Genomic DNA, 22,614 nt, shown 5'->3' with positions numbered 1-22,614 from the left:
CTTCAAGCTGGCTCTAGAACCACTAGGAGAAAGAGAGGCTTCAACTGAATCCAGAAGGAAGAGGAGGATTTCTCTAGGCAGAGAAGGGGTAGGGGCAGGGGATGACATTCCAGGGGGAGAGAAAAGCAAGAGCTAAGACATGGAGGCGTGAAAGTAAGTAGGGAGCAAACTGTGAAGAGTTTTGAAGGTTTATGATTGGGAGGGACTGTCAAAGTCTTCTGGAGGCTGGTGATGCTTTAGTTCTTGGCTGAGGTTACCTGCCTATTATGGCTCATTAAGCTGTGCATTTAACTTCTATGCACTTTTCTCTCTGTTTGTAGTATTTTTCAATAAGGATAAGAAAGTAGAGATAATCTCATTCAGGGACAACCAGTGTCTACAATTTTGTCATACTTCCACCCAATCTTTTTCCTATATACATATGTATATGACCATTCGGCAAACGTTTTCATGTAGGGGAAAAAACGCTCAAGTTCCCTATCCATAAACCATAAAGAAGAAAGCATTTTAGTACTGGAAGCAACACGGTGTACTGGAGGGAGTGTGGGCTTTAAAGTCAGAGACCTGCATTCAAATCCTACTTCCGAAAGTGCTCACTTGGCGGCCCTGAGGAAGCTGCTTGCCTTCAGATTCTCTGAGCTGTTTTCTCTTCTGCAAACTGAGACTGATAACACCCATATCCTGCAGAGTTGTCGGGAAGATCAGAGATGATGTGTGTAAGGTGCACAGCACAGAGCCTGCTCCCCAGGACACCCTCAACACATGCAAAATACAAGATACTCTTATTAGCATTGTCTTAGAAAGTTGGAACTGAAAGAGTCACCCTGAAAATAAATGACTGAACCACAGAAGGTATAGAGGAATGATAACCCTGTAAGGATAAAGGCAAACTAGAATTTGCCCAGTGAGTAACCTTCATGGTAAGAAGACCCAAAAGCCCATTGAGTGTGTGTGTGTTGCGGGGGCGGGGGGGGGTGACTCATGAAAATGGGGACGTTTAGCCTAGTGAGGAAGATTCCAATGGTTTATAAAACCTGTGCACCAGATGTGTCCTGTGTGCGGCAGAGAACAGAGTTAAACTCAACAAACAGCACTTATAGGGAGCTGATTTCTATTGGATATAAGGAAGGATATTCTCACTGAGAATGAAAGGGGTGATCTCGGTAAGGAGTGAGCTCCCCATCGCTAGGGGTTTCCAAGCAGAAGGTGGAGGAGCACTTGGTGGGAATGATGAAGAAGGAAGGTGAGCATGGTGGAGGGTGTGGACTGGACAACCTTGGAGGTCCCTTAAAGCTGGGCTCTGGTGTTTTTATAAGCAGCAGCATCTGCTCTGTCCAGCAGCATCTAGTCCATATGGCAGGAAGCGGAAAAGTACAGAATGGCGAGCATCAAGTGAAGGACACAAGGAGACCTTTGCCCATCTTACCTGGTTATCGATCTTCAGTTCCACCAGAGAAGTGTTGTATGGAAGAGCTTCCACCAGGCGCAGGATCCCAGCTCCGGAAATGAAGTTGGACTCCACGTTCAGTGTCTTCAACACCTTGTTCACCTTAAGCATCTCAGCAAGGGCCTTGAACCAAAGGAGAAAATGCAGGGTACCCATGAGTTAGCCTGATCAAGGCCGGAGCCCCTGTGGGTAGAAGCTAAAATACTGAGGGAGCCTTGCTGGGAGTGAGAGTCCCTTGCACATCGTCAGGGGCCAGGCAAGACGATCTCCACAACTTCCTTCACCAAGCACTACTCTGTGTCTCTCCTCCCCTCCAACTTGCCATGGCCCCGAACCCCTAGCTGGAGATTTACGGCCCCTTAGCCTGCATACAAAGCCTCTATTACCTGGTTCCCCCACTCTGATCAGCTGCAACTCTGGCTGCCAGTCTTGGTGGGGCTACTCTCAGTTCCCCGGGCACACAGTATTTTCCCTCTGCTCTGCCTTTGCTCATCCTGTCCCTGCCACCTGGAATGCTCTTTCCTTTCTGCTTCACTCGTTCAAACCCTGTCCCTCCTTTAAGGCCATTCTCAGTGCCCGTTTCTCCAAGAGCCTTTGCTGATGCCCCCCAGCTAGCTGTGCCTGCCCTCTTGAACCTCACAGACTTTATCCATAACCTCCCTCAAGGAACTTGTATTCCTGCCTTTAGAGTTGTTTTTATTCTGGCGTTGGCTCCGCCATTAGCCTATGTACTCTTGGTGGGCTGATGGTCACCTTATTCATCCCATGGTGCCCTCCAACCCACACAGTGCCCAGCACATAGTAGGTCCTCGGTCACTGTTCACTGACTGACTAGTGGAGTCCCAACCTCCCTATATGCTCTCCACTTGTCTCTTCTATGTCCCTGTTGTAATTCCATGGAGTCGTCATTCTCTTTGAGCAGCAGAGAGGGGAGCCTGGGAAGCCATCCCGCTGGGCAAGTGACCAGGGCAAACCGGAAGAGAGGAGCTCGGGTGGCCCCAGCACGTTTTGGAGGACTTCAGCCAGGGGTGCAGATGATAATCAGAGCCTCTAAAGGAAATGAGGTAATTAGCAGGTGGTAGAAACGACGTGTCATGGAGGAAAGGAGACACCAGCAGCTGATGGCCAGGATGTATGATCAGTGGGCCCTGGTTGTCTGAAATGATGATCTGATCCAGGAATGCCCTTCCCACTGGCCCTGCTTGCTGAAACCTTCGCGAGGCTCAGCTCCCAGGATGCCTTCTGAGACAAAATCCTCAGCTCCCCCTGCTTCCGTGTACCCCAGGATGACATGTCAGCTTCCTCTGTGACCCTGAGTAGGTTGGACCCTCCTGAGGGGAGGGACTGAGTCTGTGCCCGCTCCACAGCACCCTTCTTACTCCCCAGGAAAGGCCTGGCCTGATAATCAAAAAATTTAACAACCAGTATGTCAGTGCACCGGGCCAATCCAGGTAGACATACTAGTGGCTGAGCTGGTCCTGGAGGCACTGTCATGCCAGGTGTCACCTCTTTGTTTGCTGGAGCAGAGTGGAGGAACGGGCAGGAGAAGAGCTGGGGCAGGCAGCGGGGGCACTAGCAGAGCTCTGGAAGCCTATTTACCAATTGTTCCGGAAGTATTTTCATATTCAGCAATGGGTATCCTGGTGTGAAGGGGCTGACATCAGCTGTTCGCCTGGCACGGGGTCAATTCCCCACAAACATTCGTGGAGCTGAGCTGAGTGCCAGCATGCACAGGTGTAGTTTCTGATCCATGACATAGCAGTGGACAGGGCATGTGGCTTTGCCAGCTGTTTCTCTGTGGGCAAACTCAGGATCTACCAAGATGTCCTGAGGTCAGAGGACATCTATCTAGAGGTTCTCCACTGGCAGCAGTGAGAGACTATGAGCCACTTCCATCACTTCAAAGACATCAAAGGAAATGTCCTATGTATTTTAAAGATCAGAAAATAATTGATGGCTATGAATGGACTTCAAAGCAAGGAAAGTTATTAGGGATAAAGAAGGGTAGTACCCTGAGAAAACCATAATTCAAAAAGAGTCATGTACCAAAATGTTCACTGCAGCTCTATTTACAATAGCCTGGAGATGGAAACAACCTAAGTGTCCATCATCGGATGAATGGATAAAGAAGATGTGGCACATATATACAATGGAATATTACTCAGCCATAAAAAGAAATGAAATTGAGCTATTTGTAATGAGGTGGATAGACCTAGAGTCTGTCATACAGAGTGAAGTAAGTCAGAAAGAGAAAGACAAATACCGTATGCTAACACATATATATGGAATTTAAGAAAAAAAATGTCATGAAGAACCTAGGGGTATGACAGGAATAAAGACACAGACCTACTAGAGAATGGACTTGAGGATATGGGGAGGGGGAAGGGTAAGCTGTGACAAAGCGAGAAAGAGGCATGGACATATATACACTACCAAACGTAAGGTAGATAGCTAGTGGGAAGCAGCCGCATAGCACAGGGAGATCAGCTCTGTGCTTTGTGACCGCCTGGAGGGGTGGGATAGGGACGGTGGGAGGGAGGGAGATGCAAGAGGGAAGAGATATGGGAACATATGTATATGTATAACTGATTCACTTTGTTATAAAGCAGAAACTAACACACCATTGTAAAGCAATTATACTCCAATAAAGATGTAAAAAAAAAAGAAGGGTAGAATATAACGATAAAGGGGTCAATTATCCAAGAAGACGTAACAACCTTAATGAGTGCCTGCCTTATGACAGAGCATCAAACTATATGAGGTAAAAACTAATAGAATTGCAAAGAGAGATAGATGAATCCACTATCATAGTAGGAGACTTCAATACCCCTCTATGGATATGGACAGATCCAGCAGGCCAAAGATCAGGAAAGACATAACTGAACTCAACGACACTGTCAATCGACTAGATATAATTGATATTTATAGACTACCATCCAACAAGAGCAGAAAACACATTCTTCTTGTGTGCACATGGAACATTCACCAAGGCAGACCACATTCTGGGCCGTAAAACACATCCTAACAAATTTAAAAGAATAGAAATCATACAATGTCTGCTCTCAGACCACAATGGAATCAAACTAGAAGTGAATAACGGAAAGGTAACTAGAAAATTCCCAAATACATGGAGATGAAACAACACACTTCTAAACAACACATGGGTCAAAGAAGAAATCTCAAGATAAATTCAAAAGTATGTTGAACTATGACCAAGTGGGATTTATCCCAGGTATACAAGGCTGGTTCAACACTGGAAAATCAATTCATATAATTCATCACATCAACAAGCTAAAAAAGCAAAATAGTCATTTCGATAGATGATAAAAAAAGCATTTGACAACATCCAACATCCATGCATGATAAAAACTCTCAGTAAACTAGGAATAGAGGGCAATTTCCGTAAGTTGATAAAGAATATCTACAAAAAAAATCTACAGTTAGGGACTTCCCTGGTGGCACCGTGGTTAAGAATCCACCTGCCACTGCAGGGGACATGGGTTCGAGCCCTGGTCTTGGAAGATCCCACATGCCATGGAGCAACTAAGCCCATGCACCACAACTACCTAGCCTGCGCTCTAGAGCCCGTGAGCCACAGCTACTGAGCCCACGTGCCACAGCTACTGAAGCCCGTGCGCCTAGAGCCCGTGCTCGGCAACAAGAGAAGCCACCGCAATGAGAAGCCCATGCACCATAATGAAGAGCAGCCCCCGCCCACTGCAACTAGAGAAAGCCCTCACGCAGCAACGAAGACCCAATGCAGCCAACCATAAATAATAATAAAAAAAAACATAATACCATTTATATTAGCACCCCAAACAATGAAATACTTAGGTATAAAGCTAACAAAATATGTACAAGATCTATATGAGCACAACTAAAAAACTCTGATGTATGAAATTTAAAAAGAACTAAATAAATGGAGGTATATTCCATGTTCATGTACAAGAAAACTCAGTATTGTCAAGATATCAGTTCTTCCCATTTTGATATAGATTCAATGCAATCTCAATCGAAATCCCAGCAAGTTATTTGGTGGATATCAACAAAGTGATTGCTACTAAATGGTTAATTACCATGCCTGGTAAGCTAATCCCTGTACCTTTTTACCCGCTATTAGTATTGTAGTAGTCACGCTGTACTGTTATCCTTTAGCTGTCTGCATGGCTGGATGGGCCATTATATTCATGAAAGTGGGAGCTATGACTGTCTTGGTCACAGTTGTATTCTCAGAGCCTAATTCACTGCTGGGCACAGACAGACTCCATAAATATGTGTTGAATGTTTTTCTTTTTTCTAAAAACGAATTGATGGCTACTTTATAATAAGTACAATTTAATCTAATCAGCAATATCTTTAAGACATAGGTAAAAAACAAATAAAATTGGTCATTGGGAACCATTGATGAAGACAATAATTTTTAGATATGGAGAAACTGAGGACCAGGGAGGGGTGGACCCTTGTCTACTCATGACATGCTGAGTGGTGAGAGAGTTGGCTTTAGGGAACATTTGACTCGTTTTTAAATCTCAGCTCCACCTCTCACTTGCTGTGCAACTTTGGACAAAGCAAGTTGCCTGAGCTCCCTTTACCTCAGGTTCTTCATCTGTAAAGTGGGGAGCCCTGCACCTCTGGGATCAGGGGTGGTCATGGAGATTAAGCACCATGGAGGATAATGTACAGATGGTGCCCGGGTAATGGCTGTTCTGTCCATGTCCTCTCCTGGCTCCTAGCCCAGTGCCTTTCACCACATCACACCACACCACACCACACCACACAGGGTTCTTCATCAGTGGCACATGGCCAGTCCTGAGGCTACAAACGTCAACCTTCCTGTTTCTATGCCTCCCACTCTCAATGCAGCAGATCAGAAAGGTACATACAAATGCCACGGGGTCATTGCTCCGTGTCCCCACGATGCTGAACTTCTTCACATACGAGTTCTCTTTCAGGGCTTCTGCATACGCCTTGAGAGTGGGTATGGGGATATTCTGCAGAGAGAAAGGCAAGCAGTGACCAGCAGCCCCTGTCAGGGGCGGGTAGGGCAGAGAGATGGGGGCAGCAGTTCTCTCACACGTGCAACCTGATTCCCTGCAAGTCTCTGACCAAAAAGCTGAATGGGCAAAGGGTTCCTGCTTTGCCCCAAATGGCTGAGATTGGAGGAGAACTTTTGGGTGAACAGATTGAGAAAATCCTCCCTGAAAATTTCAAATAGGACCTGTAATTGTCTCTTTGTACACGTGGAGACCGGAGGAGGAGGAATACATCAAGCAAAGGATGCAGAAGAGTGCTGTGGTGAGAGCTCAGGTCTGGGGGTGTGGGAGAGGCCTCCGCCCCAGCACTGGCAATGTTTCTGACTCACTGTGTGACGCTGGGGAAGTCTCTGCTCCTCTCTGGGTTTGTTTCTGGAAAACTAAGGTGTGGCATGGCCCTAGATGATCTTTAAGAGACATCTGTCCCAGGGGATCTCAGCCCTGCCACACATCAGAGGTGCCTGGGGAACTTTCACAAAGTGCTGATGCACAGGCCTGCCCCGGACCAATAAGATCAGACTCTGCGGGGAGAGGGACCGGGCATTGGCATGTATTTATTTTTTAATCTCCTCAAGTGAAAACCACTGACCTAGTCCAACTGCCTCACGTGCAGAGGGGAAACTGAGGCCTGCAGAGGGCCAAGCCCTTGCCTGAGGCCTCACGGTGAAGACACAGGGCCGTGGCCAGGTTCCACACCCCCATGCCTCCTGGTACACACTGCCAGGGTGCACGGCTCTGAATTGTGCCAGCGTCTCCCACTGTGCACACGGCAGACAGCGGAGGCGCCCGAGAGAGAGAGCCTGGCTGTGTTTGAACGGATCTCTTATTTCAGAGTGTCACTTTAGCCCCCGTGGGAGCAGAGCAGGGGAAGGCCAGGTGCAGGAGAACACTGCGGGCGCAGGTTTCCGATCTGATCGTGCCGTGGGGCTGGCAGCCACTTAAAAGAAAGTGGAGAAGAAAGGAAAGGGGAGCCGGGGAGTGAGGGGCCCACTTCTTATTTTACATCCACACCCCCCGAGAACTAATCCCTCTGGTCCCTGGGCTGAGCAGGTGGGCAGGCAGCTGGGCCTGCTTCTGAATTCCTCCTGCAGCCTGTCCAGGGTAGGACTGCCTGTCCATCCGTCCCCGCTCTGCCCTTAGTGGTCACACAGGAAAGGTCTGGAGAGGTGTGGGCCGACGGCTTGGAATATGTCTTTGGACATTTGGGCTGACAGCTCCCTTCTAAGGTTGCAGAATGAGGCTGAATGTGTGCAGCTACACTGGTTCAGGGCTAGGTCCCTCCCCGGGCTTGGTTACCCCATGAACCTGGTGGGCCCTGGGCTTTTCCAGCCTCGGGATCCCATGCGGCCGTATGTGTCTGACTCACGATTTTATCTCAGAGAAGCTCTCAGTGTTTTGAATAGGGTGGCGGGTTTCCAGAGCCGAAGCTGGGTTGGCCTGTGGTGAACATCTGGGTCTGATGTCAGTCCCCAGAAGAAACCAGGACCATGGGCTGTGCTAGTTTACACTATCCTCCCTCCGAAAGCTTCTGTCTCTATTCCTGATCCAGAAGCGTCCAGAGTCCAAGCAGGACCCTGCTGTCTCCGCACAGCCAGGCCCGGGCCATCTGGGTCTGGGTGGCACTAGACATGGCTTCCCTGCCTCCCCCCAGCAGGGCAAGTGGAGTGAAAGGGGTTAACCTCACCCGGATGTTGTTGAGGTTGACCTCTTCAAGTTTGGGGTCGTTGCTCTTTATCCGCTCCAGCGTTTCATCCAAGTCTGTTGCGTTTGGTTCTTCATCAGGCACAGGCTTGTATTGTGTAGGTTTGATCACACCTAGAGTGACCGACAACAGGCGGGTGGCTCACAGAGACGGGGCGTCACTCTCCCTCGACATAAGGACACCGGAAGGAAGCGGCAGCAGAGCTCAGGGACACGGAAGGCTGGGCATCTCAGGGGCTATGGGGGATGGGGGCGGGCAATGGGCGGGGCCAGGAGTCTGGGCCCTACTTGGACTCTGCCTCTGCCGTCCTGCAACAACTGGGTGAATTCGCTAAACCGTCTGAACCTCGGTGTCCTCATCTGTAGAATGTGAACGAGTCGTTCTACCCAGTGGGCTCTTGTGAGGGTAAAATGAAGCCTGGATGGGAAGGAAATGTGTAGGCCTTCCAGAGGGAGGGATAATTGCGCGTTGGGTGCCCTCGTTTCTCTTTGGGGCCAAAATGCCAGCTTGGAACAATGCAGCAGAGCAATTCAGACAATGCAATATTGGCACAGGAAAGGACAAGGAGACTCGTGGGGCAGGAGAGGCATCCGGAGACAGACCCAAGTGGACACATGGACATTTATGATCAAGGTGGAGTTCCAAACCAGAGGTGAAAGGATGAACTTTACACAGAGTGGTGTTGGGACAGCAGGATATTGATTTAAAAAAATGAAAGTTCAATCTCATCTCACACCACACACAAACAGGAACTCTAGGAGGATTAAGAAGTTGAATATAAGAAGTAAACCTCTAAGACTTACAGAAGAAAATACAGGAGGACGTTTTGTTAATACTGGGATGGGGAGGGTCTTCGTAAATACGTCACAAAATCCCAGGAGAGTAAAAGGAAAAAGTGGATAGATTTGGCTTTATAGAATTCGAAATCTTCTGCAGTGAGCCAGAGAGCGGGCAGAGGCAGCAAGACGTGGGAGGACCCCTCACTTCCAAGGTGCCCTCGCTGGGGGCAGGGAGGGGTGCCCGTACTCACTGTTGAGTCCCTCCTTGTTCACGATGGAGCTGCTGCCCAAGGCCTGGTAGTACTGCTGGTTGCTCATGAGCGTGTGCATGCCCAGGATAGCTGCGGGGACACGAAGGGCCCATGACGCGCCTCTCAGACAGAGAGGCTTCTGGGCACGGACATTCCATGCCCCAGGAAGTTTTGCTCACAGAAATGGCAAGAAACACTTGCACGTAAATTTTTAAATTTTATTTGGTTTTTACTCTTGCCTCTATTGACATGACTCTCGAATCTCCATCCCCAGCCTAGGTTTCTCTGTCCCTGGCCTCAGATTCCTAGATGCCCCTCTGATGTCCCACTGGCACGTCCAACCCAACTTGGCCAAAACGGAACTCCTCTTTCCCGACAACAGCCTCTTCCTTTGGCTCACGTTCCATCTGGTCATCCTGCCTGTCCCTCGGGGTAGACCCTCAGTCACATGGCAGCCCTTCCCCTAAATCCTCACCCTCCTATACAGAGCCTCTCATCTGTCCCACCTCGCACTCCATCACCTCTGTCCGTGTTAAGGCCCTATCAGTTCTCGCCTGTATTATCACAGCTGTGGAATCACTGGTACTCTGGCCTCAGTCTCCTCCTATCTTCCCCCACCAGCATTCAGCACAGAGCAGCCAGAAAGATCTCTCTGGAAAGGCAAACCTAACCACATCCCCCCGTGATCAGTCATTCTTTGATCCATTCATTTGTTCGACATTTACCGAGTGCCAGCATCATGTGTCCAGCTCCAGGGGGGTGGGGACGGTGAGGAACAAGAAAGACAGGGGCTCTGCCACGTAGGTTATAGTCTGCTGGGAATGAGAAACTAAGCAGGTACCCACACAATTAAAAACGTAAGTGCAGAGTATGCTAAGTGTTGTAAAGAAAAAGTTCAGTGTGTTCTGGGAGAAGAGAACAGAGAAACTTGGGATGAGAGAGATGAATATAGATGTTGGCCAAGTTAAGAGAAAGGAGGTAGAACATTCTGGGCAGAGGGATGGTGGGTGGGAAGCCCTAGGCTTGGGGAGTGGAAGGCCAGGGAGGGAGGGGGAAGCTGAAGATGGATAGAGATGAAGTTGGACATGTGGCAGAGGGCAACACGTCCTCACCAAATGCTTATGTCGGGCTAGAGAGTACACTGTACATCAGTGACACTCAGTCGGGTTGTGCATCAGAATCACTGGGACTCTTTTGAAACTCCTGATGCCCAGGACTCCCCCAGACCAATTAAACCACAATCCCTGGGCTGGGGCCAGGCATCTGCCTTTTTTAAAGCTCCCCAGGTGGTTTCACCGGGCAGCCGAGGTTGAGAACACTGCCTAATGCCATCCCCCTTAATCTTCACAACAACCCTTTGGAGTAGATTTTATTCAAATAGGCAAGGCCACATCCTACAGGGTCTTCTAGGTCCAGGTAAGGAGCTCAGATGTCTTTTTCTAGGCGTGGCCTGAGCAGGGAGTGAGATGGTCTGACTCAAGTTCTGTGACTGTTATCAGGCTGAATGTGGAGCACTGACTAGAGGGGAAGGATGGGTGTGCAGGACCATGAGGACGGTGCCTTGTGACTCCAGAGTCTGGCTTCACTGGCCCTCCCCGGGGCTGGCCCTGCTTCAATAGCCTTGGCCTTTGCCCACGCCCTTTCTGCTCCGGCGACACAAACGGTCACTGCTCAGTAGATGCTCCTGCTTCTGCCAATGCTGCCTGTCTGCTGGCAATCCTCTCTCCATCTGCACTGCCCACTGCTGAAATGCCCCCCAGGAGAGTTTTGAGATTTAGCAAATAAAAATACAGGATACCCAGTTAAACTGTAATTTCAGATAAACAATGAAAAATGTTCTAGTGTAAGTACATCCCATTCAGTATTTGAGACCTTCTTATATTAGAAACTTATTCATCATTTATCTGAAATTCAGATCCAACTGAGCATACTATATTTGATCTAACAACTCTACCTCCCCATCCTTTAAGTTTGGAATAATGCTTCCTCCCCCAGGGAGACCTCCTGGATTCCACCTTCTCTCTCTGTAGCTCTCTCACAGCACCTGGTGTCCTTATCACAGTACTTAGTCAACACAGTGTTAGAGCTCTCTGGGTACATGCATGCTTCCCCTACTGGACTGTGGGCTTCCGGAGGTCAGGGAAGAATATTATCTCTCTTCTACCTCTTCCAGAAGATGGTATTTGGTAAACATTTTCTCATTAAAAAAAATTCCCCTGGCCATTTCATTAGACACGATTTCTAGTTAGAGAGACAACAGCGAGCCTTTAGTGAAGACTCAAGAGAACCAAGTTCCAGCCCTGACTCTGCCCCTGATGCTGTGTGACCTTGGGTAAGTCCCCTCCCTTCTCTGGGCTTCAGCCTCCTCTGTACAATGAGGGGTGAGACCAGACCATTGGTTCTCAATCATGGCTGCATATACAAATTACCCGCGAGCTTTACGACAATACCAGTGCTCCTCCTGAACAAACTGATTCGAATCTCTGGAGATGTATTTTTAATCTCCTTGGATGATTTTTGATGCTTAGTGGGAGCTACAAACCACAAGACAAGATGATCTCAAAGTACCTTCTGTTTCTCACATTCTAAGAGTCTTCTCTGCTAAAATTAGACTTGCCTGCTCATCGCTAAAGAGAACTGGTAAGGAGAGAGGCATCTGCACTGTTTTGAGCTCTCTGGGCTTTAATTTAGGCTGCGTTTCTGTGGGCGGAGGGAGCTGAAGCCTGCGTCAGCAGCAGGTGAATCAGATCACCTGGAGTCACCTTCTCTTCCAGCTCCCATACAGAGAGCGGCTTTGGTGGTGGTTCTGGGATGCTGCTGGGATTCGAGGTTTGCAAAAACAGTTTGGAAAGGTTGCTGGAATCGTAGGAAAGATGTAACCTCATATGGCTGGCTGGTCTTGCTTAGAGTGTATAGAGAGGTGGAAAATGGAAAATGCATTTTGTGCTTGGACAATAGCTTCTTGTAATGGTCCAGAAAGAGAGGGCAGAGGCAGGAAGGTTACAAGGAAGTGCTGGGGGACGGAGGAAGGAGACCTGGGCTCCAGTCTGGGCCTTGGTACTAATTTGCTGGGTAACCCTGTCCAGGTCACTCCTACTTTGGGTCCTCGGTGTTCTCACCTGTAAAATGGACTATATTTGAAGGATGATCTCTTACCTTCACATGGGACTTAATAGCCACATGGCAATTTCTCATCTTCTTACGCTGTTTGATTTTTACAGCAAGCATCCAGGGTAGTTACTGTCGGTCCCCACTTTTCCAGCAGGCTCAGGAGGGAAATGGTTGGTCAAAGACCGTTCGGTGAGGACCCTCCTGGCTTCTAAGTTAGTGTCCCCACCCACACCTCTACACACTAGGTCACCAACAGGTCTAAAGTTCTAAAACTTGTCCTCAACTTCAGAATTCTAAGGACAGATAACAGTATATTCTAGAAGGTAATGTATATCAATAGGGGCCCTAAGAAGAAATAAGACGACTTTGCAGTTCAGAGATTAGAGTTCTAAGAAGGAAGGAGGGAAGGAGGGAGGGAAAAGGGGAGGGAAGGAGGAAGGGGAGAGGCCACGCTAAATCTCCACTGCTGAGCAGAATGCTTGGTGGCTCTGAAGCCAGTATTTCCTCTCCCGCCCTAAGCACCAAATCATGACTTTATCCTTGCTTGGTTCTGCACACTCCATGTCACCAGGAGTGAGTGATAGAGAAAAAGAGCACATCAACATTGCTTGCTGCTTCATTCTTTTTTAAAAAAATAAATTTATTTATTTTTATTTATTTATTTTTGGCTGCATTGGGTCTTCGTTGCTGTGTGTGGGCTTTCTCTAGTTGTGGCGAGCGGGGGCTACTCTTCGTTGTGGTGCGTGGGTTTCTCATTGCAGTGGCTTCTCTTGTGGAGCACAGGCTCTAGGCACGCGGGCTTCAGTAGTTGTGGCACATGGGCTCAGTAGTTGTGGCGCACGGGCTTAGTTGCTCCGCGGCACGTGGGATCTTCCCGGACCAGGGCTTGAACCCTCTTCCACTGGGACGCGTCTCCCCGCCTAGTTCACCTCTACTCTTCCTCCTTTCGTCTCAGCTTCAGTCCCCACTCTCATCTTGCAGCCCCACCACCTCACTCGGCCCTTTCTCCCTCTGACACTCACTCCCACTTGTCCTTCCACGTTGGCCTCAGTGTTTGTTTAACCTCAGCTCCTCCAGGGCAGGAACCGGGCCGCTTTCTTACGATTGGTCCAGAGCAATCGGAGGCTTAGTTAATGGAAATGCTCTGCCTGGGAGTTGAGTTGTGGGGAGCAGAGATGACCTGAAGACCCTGTGCCCAGCGCACCCTCCTCTTCTTTCCCTAATGAGTCATCCACTCGGGGCTCCAGCTACTCCCCCCAACACACCCAGCACTCTGACAAGATGTCCTGCCTCCAGCGCCTCCGTCTCTCAAACTGACTGATTCCTTGCATCCTTGCAGGCACCCAGCTCTGTTTTCTGATGCCTCAGGCCAGAAAGCCTGCCGACGTCTCGTCATCTCAGCCTCTTGGCCTCTGACCCAGCTCTAGGAACAGCTGGTCTCTCGGAGCCACGTTCCAGACGCAGTCCACCTCAGCCCTTGGCCTTACCTGGGGCCTGCCTCCTACATCCCCTCGTCCTCCGAACACCGCCGCCTCTCTGCCCAAGCCCCTGCTTTCATCCGGCCTCTTCCAACACTCCCCCAGGCACGGGTGTCAATGTTTTTGCACGACATCCAGAGACTTTCCTAATTCGGCCCCATCCTCCCCAGGCCGACTCTGTGAGACTCTGCCATGCACCCCCTCTCACCACTCTGTTTCCATTCCCCTACCCTGCAGGGCTTTATCCAGGTTGTGCTGGGTGCTGATGCTGTGAGTGGGACCAAGCTGCCTGGGTTCAAACCCCGTGGGCAAGGATAACCTCACTGTGCCGACTTCCCCTCTCTATAAAATGGGGACATCAATAAAACTCACTTCATAGGATTGCTGTGGTCAAGAAATGCAGCAAGGTATGGAAAACAGCTCCCACAGCAGCTGGGACATAGGTGGCCAACAAATGTTCCGTGCCTCCTTCCACTGCCACCTTGCAAACGGCTGACATACAGTGACACGTGTCCAAGGTTAGCCAGTGAACACTGGTGTCGCCTCGCAGCACCCCTCCCCTTTCCGGACAGCGGAAGCGTATGGTATCATGCACAGATACTAATAATTAGTCACGCCAACACAAATAAAGAGGAATAGTTTCAAGATATCAACCCAGAAATTCAGCACAACATTGCAGCCCTGTTTTGGCACTGACAGCAGAGTCATTTGATAATCCCTCTGGGCTGCCTAACAAGGGGAGTGACGTCATGGAGGGTGATCGAGAAGGACCAGGATAAAAACAGCCCTTGGGGTGAGTCAGTGTGGAGATGCTGGACAACCATGTCACTCACCCACCGCCCAGCTGCACAGATTAACCGGAACTCAAGGGGACCCCGCATCAGGGAGACAGTTCCGTCAAAACACCCGAGCCTAATGTGGACCTAATGCACGTTGTGTGGTTTCTGACGAGCAAACCAGCTGAGTATCCTGAGCTAAGTGCTCCATGTCCACCCAGGTGACCTCCTCACTGCTGTGTACTTCATAGTGAAAATGAACGCCTTTCTCTCTCAGCCCTGACACCCTTTAAGCCACTGCCCTTTGTCCTTTCCCAAATGTTCTGCCTCCTTAGGAAAGGGTTGTCTGGACCGAGGGTCTGCACATTGGCTCTCCTTTTTCACTCCTTAGGCCCCGCAACCTGGCTTTGGTGCCCCTTCTTCCTCTTTCCTAAGCATGTCATCAGGACTGGTGCACAACACCCACGAGAAGCAGGAGGACGTGAGAAGCAGAAGACACTGCGGCCGGCTGAGTTTCCTGGCACTGGCGGGCTCACCTGGCCTCTGGCTTCACCCCTGAGTCTCCCGGCCAGCCCTGAACCCTCATTCTGTCTCCCTAGCTCTTGCGTTAGGCTCTGCCCATCTTGATTTGGCCGTTGGTTCCCAGCCCATGTGTGGCTACCTGGCCTCCACTGTGGCTATGTTCACCCCATTTCCACTCCTCTCCCAAAGGCTTCTACCTCGGCCAGGGCCCTTGCCTCCAGAGCCCCGGGTCCCCACTACTGCCAGGCCAGGACCTCTGCCTGGAACTTGATGATGCTAATGACACCCACCTCTCTATCTCCAGCGTGGACCCCTTGCAGAACTCAAGACTTTCATGTAGGGACTCCCCTGGTGGCGCAGTGGTTAAGAATCCACCTGCCAATGCAGGGGACATGGGTTCAATCCCTGGTTCGGGAAGATCCCACATGCTGTGGAGTAACTAAGCCCGTGCGCCACAGCTACTGAGCCTGCACTCTAGAGCCCGCGAGCCACAACTACTGAAGCCCGCGTGCCTAGAGCCTGTGCTCTGCAACAAGTGAAGCCACCGCAGTGAGAAGCCCACGCACCGCAACGAAGAGTAGCCCCCGCTTGCTGCAACTAGAGAAAGCCCGCGCACAGCAACGAAGACTCAACGCAGCGAAAAATAAATAAATAAATGAATAATTTTAAAAATAAAGCCTTTCATGTACAACTGCCCTTGATTGGGTGGCCCACAGGCACCCTGAACTCTAAAGGTCCCAAACTGAACTCCGTATTTCCCCTACACCTTCTCCTCCCCACTGTTATGGTTGAACTGTGTCCCTCCAAAATTGTTGATTTTGTCCTGATTTGTCCCTCCAATATGTTGAATAAAGTAATTTCTAGTACCTTAGAATCTGTAACTATATTTGGAGATAAGGTCTTTAAAGAAGTGATTAAGTGTCAGTGAGCCTGTTAGGGTGGGTCCTAATCCAATCTGTCTGGTGTACTTACAAGAAGGAGATTAGGACACACAAAGGGACACAAGGGGACACATGCACAGAGGGACACCATGAGATACGGTCATCTGGAATCAAGGAGAGAGGGCTCAGAGGAAACCAAGACTATGGACACCTTGATCTTGGACATCCAACCTCCAGAACTATTGAGAAAATACATTTCTGTTATTTAAGGCACCAGCCTGTGGTATTTCGTTAGGGCAGCCTGAGCAGACTAACGCCCCGTCATTAATGGCACCAACGTCCACTTAGTCTCTGGAGCCAGGTCTGGGCTCCTCCCTTGACCTCACAGTTGACCCTGTCTTCCCTCTCCCCTTCCCACTTGCCTTGAGTCTCTCCCTACCCCATCCACACTCCTGTCATCATCTGGGTGAGGGTTAGTAGCCCCCAAGGCTGCAAAAGAAAAAGACCAGCTACCTCACTGGGCCAGGGAGCACAGCATGGTGGTGGGCACACTGTGGCCAGAGCCTGACCCCCCGTGGGGAAGGGACATGGGCGAGTGGGACAGGGACCAGACAGTAAAAAGGGGGAAAGAGCAGGTGGCAAAAAGCTCTGGATATCAGGCCACCTTCTGGAGTTTTAGGGGCTGTTTGTGAAGATCACATGGAAACACACATGAAGATGGAGGGTGTCGTACAAATATGAGATATGGGGTGATCGCCTCCAAGCCCGGCTCTCCGAGCTGTGCAAAATGGGAAAATCAGATGACTTGCTCCAGCCCTCTGTGAGCCTCCTGGACCTGAGATGCCGGCAGCCCTCTGTCTTCCCCCCTCTATCCTCTCTTCCCAGGCGGCCTGAGCAGGATTTGATGCCGTGGCTGGTGAAGGGCCCCGGCTGCCTTGCACAACCCTCTGGGATGGGGTCTCATGGCAGCAACAGCTGGCTCCGTGGTGGGAAGGGTTTTGGTTTTATCTCCATTTTACTCATTTCGGTTTTTAATAATAGAGTTCTATCTGCTCTAGTCCTTGTTAGAAACACAGAGGGTGTTTATGTTGAAATAAACCATCCAAGGCTCGCCTGCAGACGTGGGTCAAATGCTTTTGGAGGACGTGGGGAAGCATCAGGAACGCCTCTTACCTGCGATGTCACAGAGTTCCGCATCCGAGGCATTTGCCAGGGCCTCCTCCAGCTCTGGCTCCAGTGTCACACTTTCCAGCACGGGGTCCATCGGCTTCTGCTTGGGAACCCAGACTTTTCCTGAAAACACACGGGGTGCCCGTTACAGGGAGTGCAACTGCACTGGGGCCCTGGGTGGATCGTCCCAAAGCCCTGTGGATCCCTCGATGCCGAGATTCCATTAGAACTTCTCCCTCTGGGGACCCGGTGCCAAACTTGTCCAAAGAAAGGGAGTCAGAGATCTCCAACAAAGCACCCTGCATGTTTGAAAAGAAGAACTTTATAACTTGGTCAAGGGAGACTGCTCACTACTGAAAACAGTGGTTATTAATTTTAACAATCTGTAAGTAGGAAAAGATACAAAAGAAATATATAATAAAATGCCAGGGTCTGGAATACTCTAAACAAGCGTTCTGGTATGAGAGAAAAATTTAGAAACATTTCTAAACCAAATAAATAAAATATACTCAGATTATTAAAAGAGGCATAGGGAGAAAATATAATGTCTCTTGGGACACTATATTTTTACAGTGTCAGACTCATAATTGAACGAGAGAGCAAAGAGGTCGGTCGGTCGCTGCAGTGTGCACCAAGAGGGATTGTTAAAGAAATTATGGGGCATCCCCACGATGGTGTTCTAGCAGTTATTATGATAAAGGATGGTGGAGATCTCTACTTACTATGAAAGGAAAATGCCCAAGACAAAATCTTGTGTGAAAAAGCAAGTGTACAAAATAGCATGAATTATTTAATTCCATTTATGAAAATTGCACATATATCAATATATATTTATCCATGCAACACATATTTACTGAATACTTCCTATGTGCCCAGCACCTTTCTTGGCGCTAGGGGGACAGCAGTGAACAGTGTACAGTTTAGTGAAAGAAGACAGATAATAAACAAACGTAAAGATACCAGAGAGTACTAAGAATCACAAAGGAAAATAAAGCCAAGCAAAAGACTAGGAAGTTCCAGGGTCGGGTGTGGGTGAGGTGGGCTCTGCTATCTTGGGTAGCGTGGTCAGGGAAGATGACCTGTGAGCTGGGCCCTGACAGAGTGAGGAAATGAGCTCCTCAGACCAGCGACAAGACAAGGATGCCTGCTTTCATTGCTCCTACCCAATTGTGTATTGAAAGTTCTAGTCAGAGCAAATGGACAAGAAAAAGAAATACATGGCATCCAGACTGGAAAGGAAGAAGTAAAATGATCTCTGTTCGCAGATGACATGATGTTATATGCAGAAAATGTTCCACACACACAAAAAAATACAGGGTACAAGGTTAACATATACAAATAAGTGGGGTACACCAGCAAATAACAATCTGAGAGGGAAATTAGGAAAATAATTTCATCTACAATACAATCCAAAAGAATAAAATATGTAGGAATAAATTTAACCAAGGAGGTGAAAGACTTGTGCATGGAACACTATAAAACATTGTTGAAAGAAATGAAAGAAGACCTAAATAAACAGAAAGATATCCCAAGTTCATGGATTGGAAGACAATATTAAAATGGCAATATTGCCCAAAGCAATCTACAGATTCAACGCCATCCTTATCAAAATTCCAGTGGTCCTCCTCCTTTATTTTGGAAATGGAAAAGCCAGTCCTCAAATTCATATGGAATTGTAAGGGGCTCCAAATAACCAAAACAATGTTGATAAAAAACAAAGTTGGAGGACTCAGACTTCCTGATTTCAAAACTTACTACAAAGTTAAACAGTGTGACACTGACATAAGGATAGACATATAAAAAAATGGAATAGAATTGAGAGTCCAGAAATAAACCTATACATCTATGGCAAATTGATTTTTGACAAGGGTGCCAAATCCATTGAATGGGGAAAGAATAGTTTCTTCAAGAAGTGGTGTGGGACAACTGGATATCCACATGCAGAAAGATAAAGCTGGACCCCTATCTCATACCATACACAAAAACCAACGGGAAATGGACCAATGATTTAAATATAATACCTAAAATTATAAAATTCTTAGAAGAAAACATAAGTGTAAATCTTTATGACCTTAGATTTGGCAAAGTACTCCTAGATATGACAACAAAAGAATAAGCAACTAAAGAGAAACAGATCAATTGAACTTAACCAAAATAAAACTTTTGTGTATCAAAGGACATTATCAAGAAAGTGGAAAGATAACATACAGAAGAGGAGAAAATATTTACAAATCATACACCTGATAGGGTCTAGTATTCAGAATATATAAAGAACTTTTACAACTCAACAACAAAAAGAAAAACAACCCAATTTAAAAATGGGCAAAGGACTTAAAGACATTTCTCCAAAGAGGATATACAATTGCCTCTAGGTATCTGAGGGGGATTGGATGCTCAAGTCCCTTATATAAAATGGTATAGTATTTGCATATAACCTACACACATCCTCCTGTATACTTTAGATCATCTCTCGGTTACGTATAATACCTAATATGATGTGAATTCTATGTAAATAGTTGCCAGTGCGCGGCAAATTCAAGTTTTGCCTTTTTAAACTGTGTGGAATTTTTCTGAATATTTTTGATCCCCAGTTGAGTGAATCCACGGATATGGAACCTGCAGATATGGAGAGTCAACCATACAGATGGCCAAGCACATGACAAGATGCTCAACGTCATTGGTCATTAGACAAATGCAAATCAAAACCACAATGAGATACCACTTCACGACCATGATAATGGCTATAACATAAACCAAAAACCAAAATGGAAAATAACAAATGTTGGCAAGGATGTGGAGAAATTGGAACCCTCATATATTGCTGATGGGAATGTAAAAGGGTGCAGTTGCTTGGGAAAACTGTTCGGCAGTTCTTCAAAAAATTAAACACAGAATTACCATATGATCCAGCAATTCCACTCCTAGGTATATACGTAAAAGTTACCCAGACAAATACTTGTATAGGAATATTCACAGCACCACTAACCACAACAGCCAAAAAGTGGAAACAACCAAAATGTTTGTCAATAGACAAATTGTGGAATATTATTCAGTAATGAAAGGGAATGAATGAGTCTCGAAAATAATATTCTAAGTGAAAGAAGCCAGACACGCAAAGTCACATATTATATGATTTAATTTATAGGAGATATCCGGAATAGGTAAATCCATAGAAACAGACTGGTGGTTGCCAGGGGTTGGGAGCGAGGGGCGTGGGGAGTAACTGCTTATTGGGTACAGGGTTTTATTTTGCAGTGATGAAAATGTTTTGGATCTAGATAGAGATGGTAGTTGCACAACACTGTGTGTGTACTAAATGCCACTGAATTGTTCACTTGAAAATACTTAATGTTATGTTATGTGAATTTTACTTCAATTTTTAAAAACCTGCTCATTTTGGCTACTGATTGAGAATAACCTGCATTGGGGCCAGGATGGAAGCCAGGAGATGGTTAGGAGGCTCCTTCAAAAGTCCACATGAGAGATGACAGTGACTTGGACCAGAGGTGGGGAGGGGTGGGAAGAGCAATGTTCAGAAGGATATTCACTAAAATGGGATCAGTGCCTACCTCTCTGCAGAGAGTATTACTTTGTTTAGTTATTTAGATTGTTTACAGGGGCTTCCCTGGTGGTGCAGTGGTTAAGAATCCGCCTGCCAGTGCAGGGGACACGGGTTCAGGCCCCGGTCCAGGAAGATCCCACATGCCACAGAGCAACTAAGCCTGTGCACCACAACTACTGAGCCTGCGCTCTAGAGCCTGCAAGCCACACGACTGAGCCTGTGTGCCACAACTTCTGAAGGCTGCATGCCTAGAGCCCGTGCTCCACAACAAGAGAAGCCACCGCAAGGAGAAGCCCGTGCACCACAACGAAGAGCAGCCCCTGCTCGCCACAACTAGAGAAAGCCCGCGTGAAGCAATGAAGACCCAACGCAGCCAAAAAATAAACAAATAAATTTATAAAATAAATAAATAAATAGTTTACAGCAAAGATCAATTACTATACAAGCAGAACAGTCAGCAAAATGATCTGGGAGAAAATGTATCATAACCTTCACCAGAGGTGCATCTGGAAAACAGCAAATCAAAATGGCTAAAAGGAAAATGAACTCTGAAAATGACTGATGCAGTGACTAGGATGAACATTCAGTAAATATTTAAAACCTATGGTTTATTATGCCCCTGCAGCAGGTGCCTCCATGAGGGTGGTGGCTCTAAGACACTGTAAGAGGGACTCAGACGTTTTCCCTTCCTTCATCTTACTAGTTGGGATGTGGGTGTGATGACTGGAGCCTCAGCAGCTAGATGGACCATGAGGACAAGAATATATTACAAGGATGGCAGAATGAAAAACTGGAAAGGGTCTTGATTCCTAATGCCAAGGAAGATGTCTCACAAGCCCTGGAATGCCTAACCCTGCAGCTCTACTAAGTGAAAGAAAACTAAACTTCCATTTTAAGTCTCTCTTATTTTGTTTCTTCAGCACATGCAGCCAAATCTGTATAATGAAAATACCCTGCATGGAACTTTATTCTGATTCCCCCACTTGAGTGAGAGTGAGGGAAAATCCAAATTCCTCAGGACTTTGTACCAGTTTATGGGTCTTACCACAACCTGCTGGGTTTTGTAGTGCCTGAAATGCTATTTCCCCTCAGCCTAGGCTTGCTCTAGGCCCTGCGTGGGGCAAGTGCTCAGTAGAGCTGGACTGAACGGCCCTGCGTCTGCCTGTTAGAGCTGGAAGGTCTCCTTCCCCAACTCTCTGTTGAGACTGTATTTATTCAATATACATGGACTCCAACAATCATCATGTAAATATTTTATGATGATGATGCTGGTGGTGGTGATGATGATGATAAACCTTTTAGGCTTGTCATAATATGAAAATAGAATAAATTCTAGCTACCCTCCTTGGGTCAGCCTGGTTTTTCATGAGGGCACTCAGGCTTTGGGAGTCTGGAGAGCTGTTCCCGGCTTGGGGCCAGGTCAGCGCTCTGCGAAGGGGAAGCAGGACTGGTTTATATATCACCCAGATTCCCTTCCCCATCCCCCATCTCATCTCCAGCTCCTCCCCTGGGAGGAGGATGGGCACACAAGGGAGCAGATGTCAGTAATGACTCACCAACTGTCCACTCAGGTCTGCTGCTGACTCTCTCACAGCCTTAGTTTCCCCATTTTTCACATGTGTAGTGGGGATAGTGGGAGTTTTAAGGCCCCATGAAATCCAGAGATTTTATCATCTTCACCTGCTGCACAGAAATCACTCCTCATGGTACAAGTACCTTGCTTAAAACCATCTTGTGCCTACGCTCTCAGCCAGGCACCCCCAGCCCTTAGGGTCAAGGGCCCCTTCCCCTGCCACCAGCGCCAGGGTGCCTCAGACCACACAATTCTTCCAAAGCTCTGTAATCCAGATGTCTCCTGGGCTTCCCTGACCTTCCAAGTTTTCAGTAAAATCTGGCCTGAGC

The 22,614-nt window shown here is 47.8% G+C and overlaps 1 protein-coding gene across 2 annotated transcripts in view; it reads right to left on the bottom strand.

Annotated features, from left to right (window-relative positions):
* The window catches only part of TMOD1 (tropomodulin 1), an 88,541-nt gene that overhangs the window by 23,792 nt on the left and 42,135 nt on the right, over positions 1 to 22,614 (bottom strand). For both annotated transcript variants that reach the window (XM_073806325.1, XM_033858328.2), the window contains exons 4-8: positions 17,154 to 17,273; positions 9,213 to 9,302; positions 8,165 to 8,295; positions 6,331 to 6,438; positions 1,427 to 1,570 (exon numbers count right to left, since the gene is read on the bottom strand). In XM_073806325.1, coding sequence (XP_073662426.1) covers positions 1,427 to 1,570; positions 6,331 to 6,438; positions 8,165 to 8,295; positions 9,213 to 9,302; positions 17,154 to 17,273 — 593 coding nt within the window. The remainder of the gene's footprint in view (positions 1 to 1,426; positions 1,571 to 6,330; positions 6,439 to 8,164; positions 8,296 to 9,212; positions 9,303 to 17,153; positions 17,274 to 22,614) is intronic.

Source organism: Tursiops truncatus, chromosome 6, assembly GCF_011762595.2.
Source record: "Tursiops truncatus isolate mTurTru1 chromosome 6, mTurTru1.mat.Y, whole genome shotgun sequence".
In the NCBI taxonomy this organism is placed as follows: domain Eukaryota; kingdom Metazoa; phylum Chordata; class Mammalia; order Artiodactyla; family Delphinidae; genus Tursiops; species Tursiops truncatus.
Note: the sequence above shows the minus strand (reverse complement) of the source record. Positions and strands in the feature narration are given on the sequence as shown.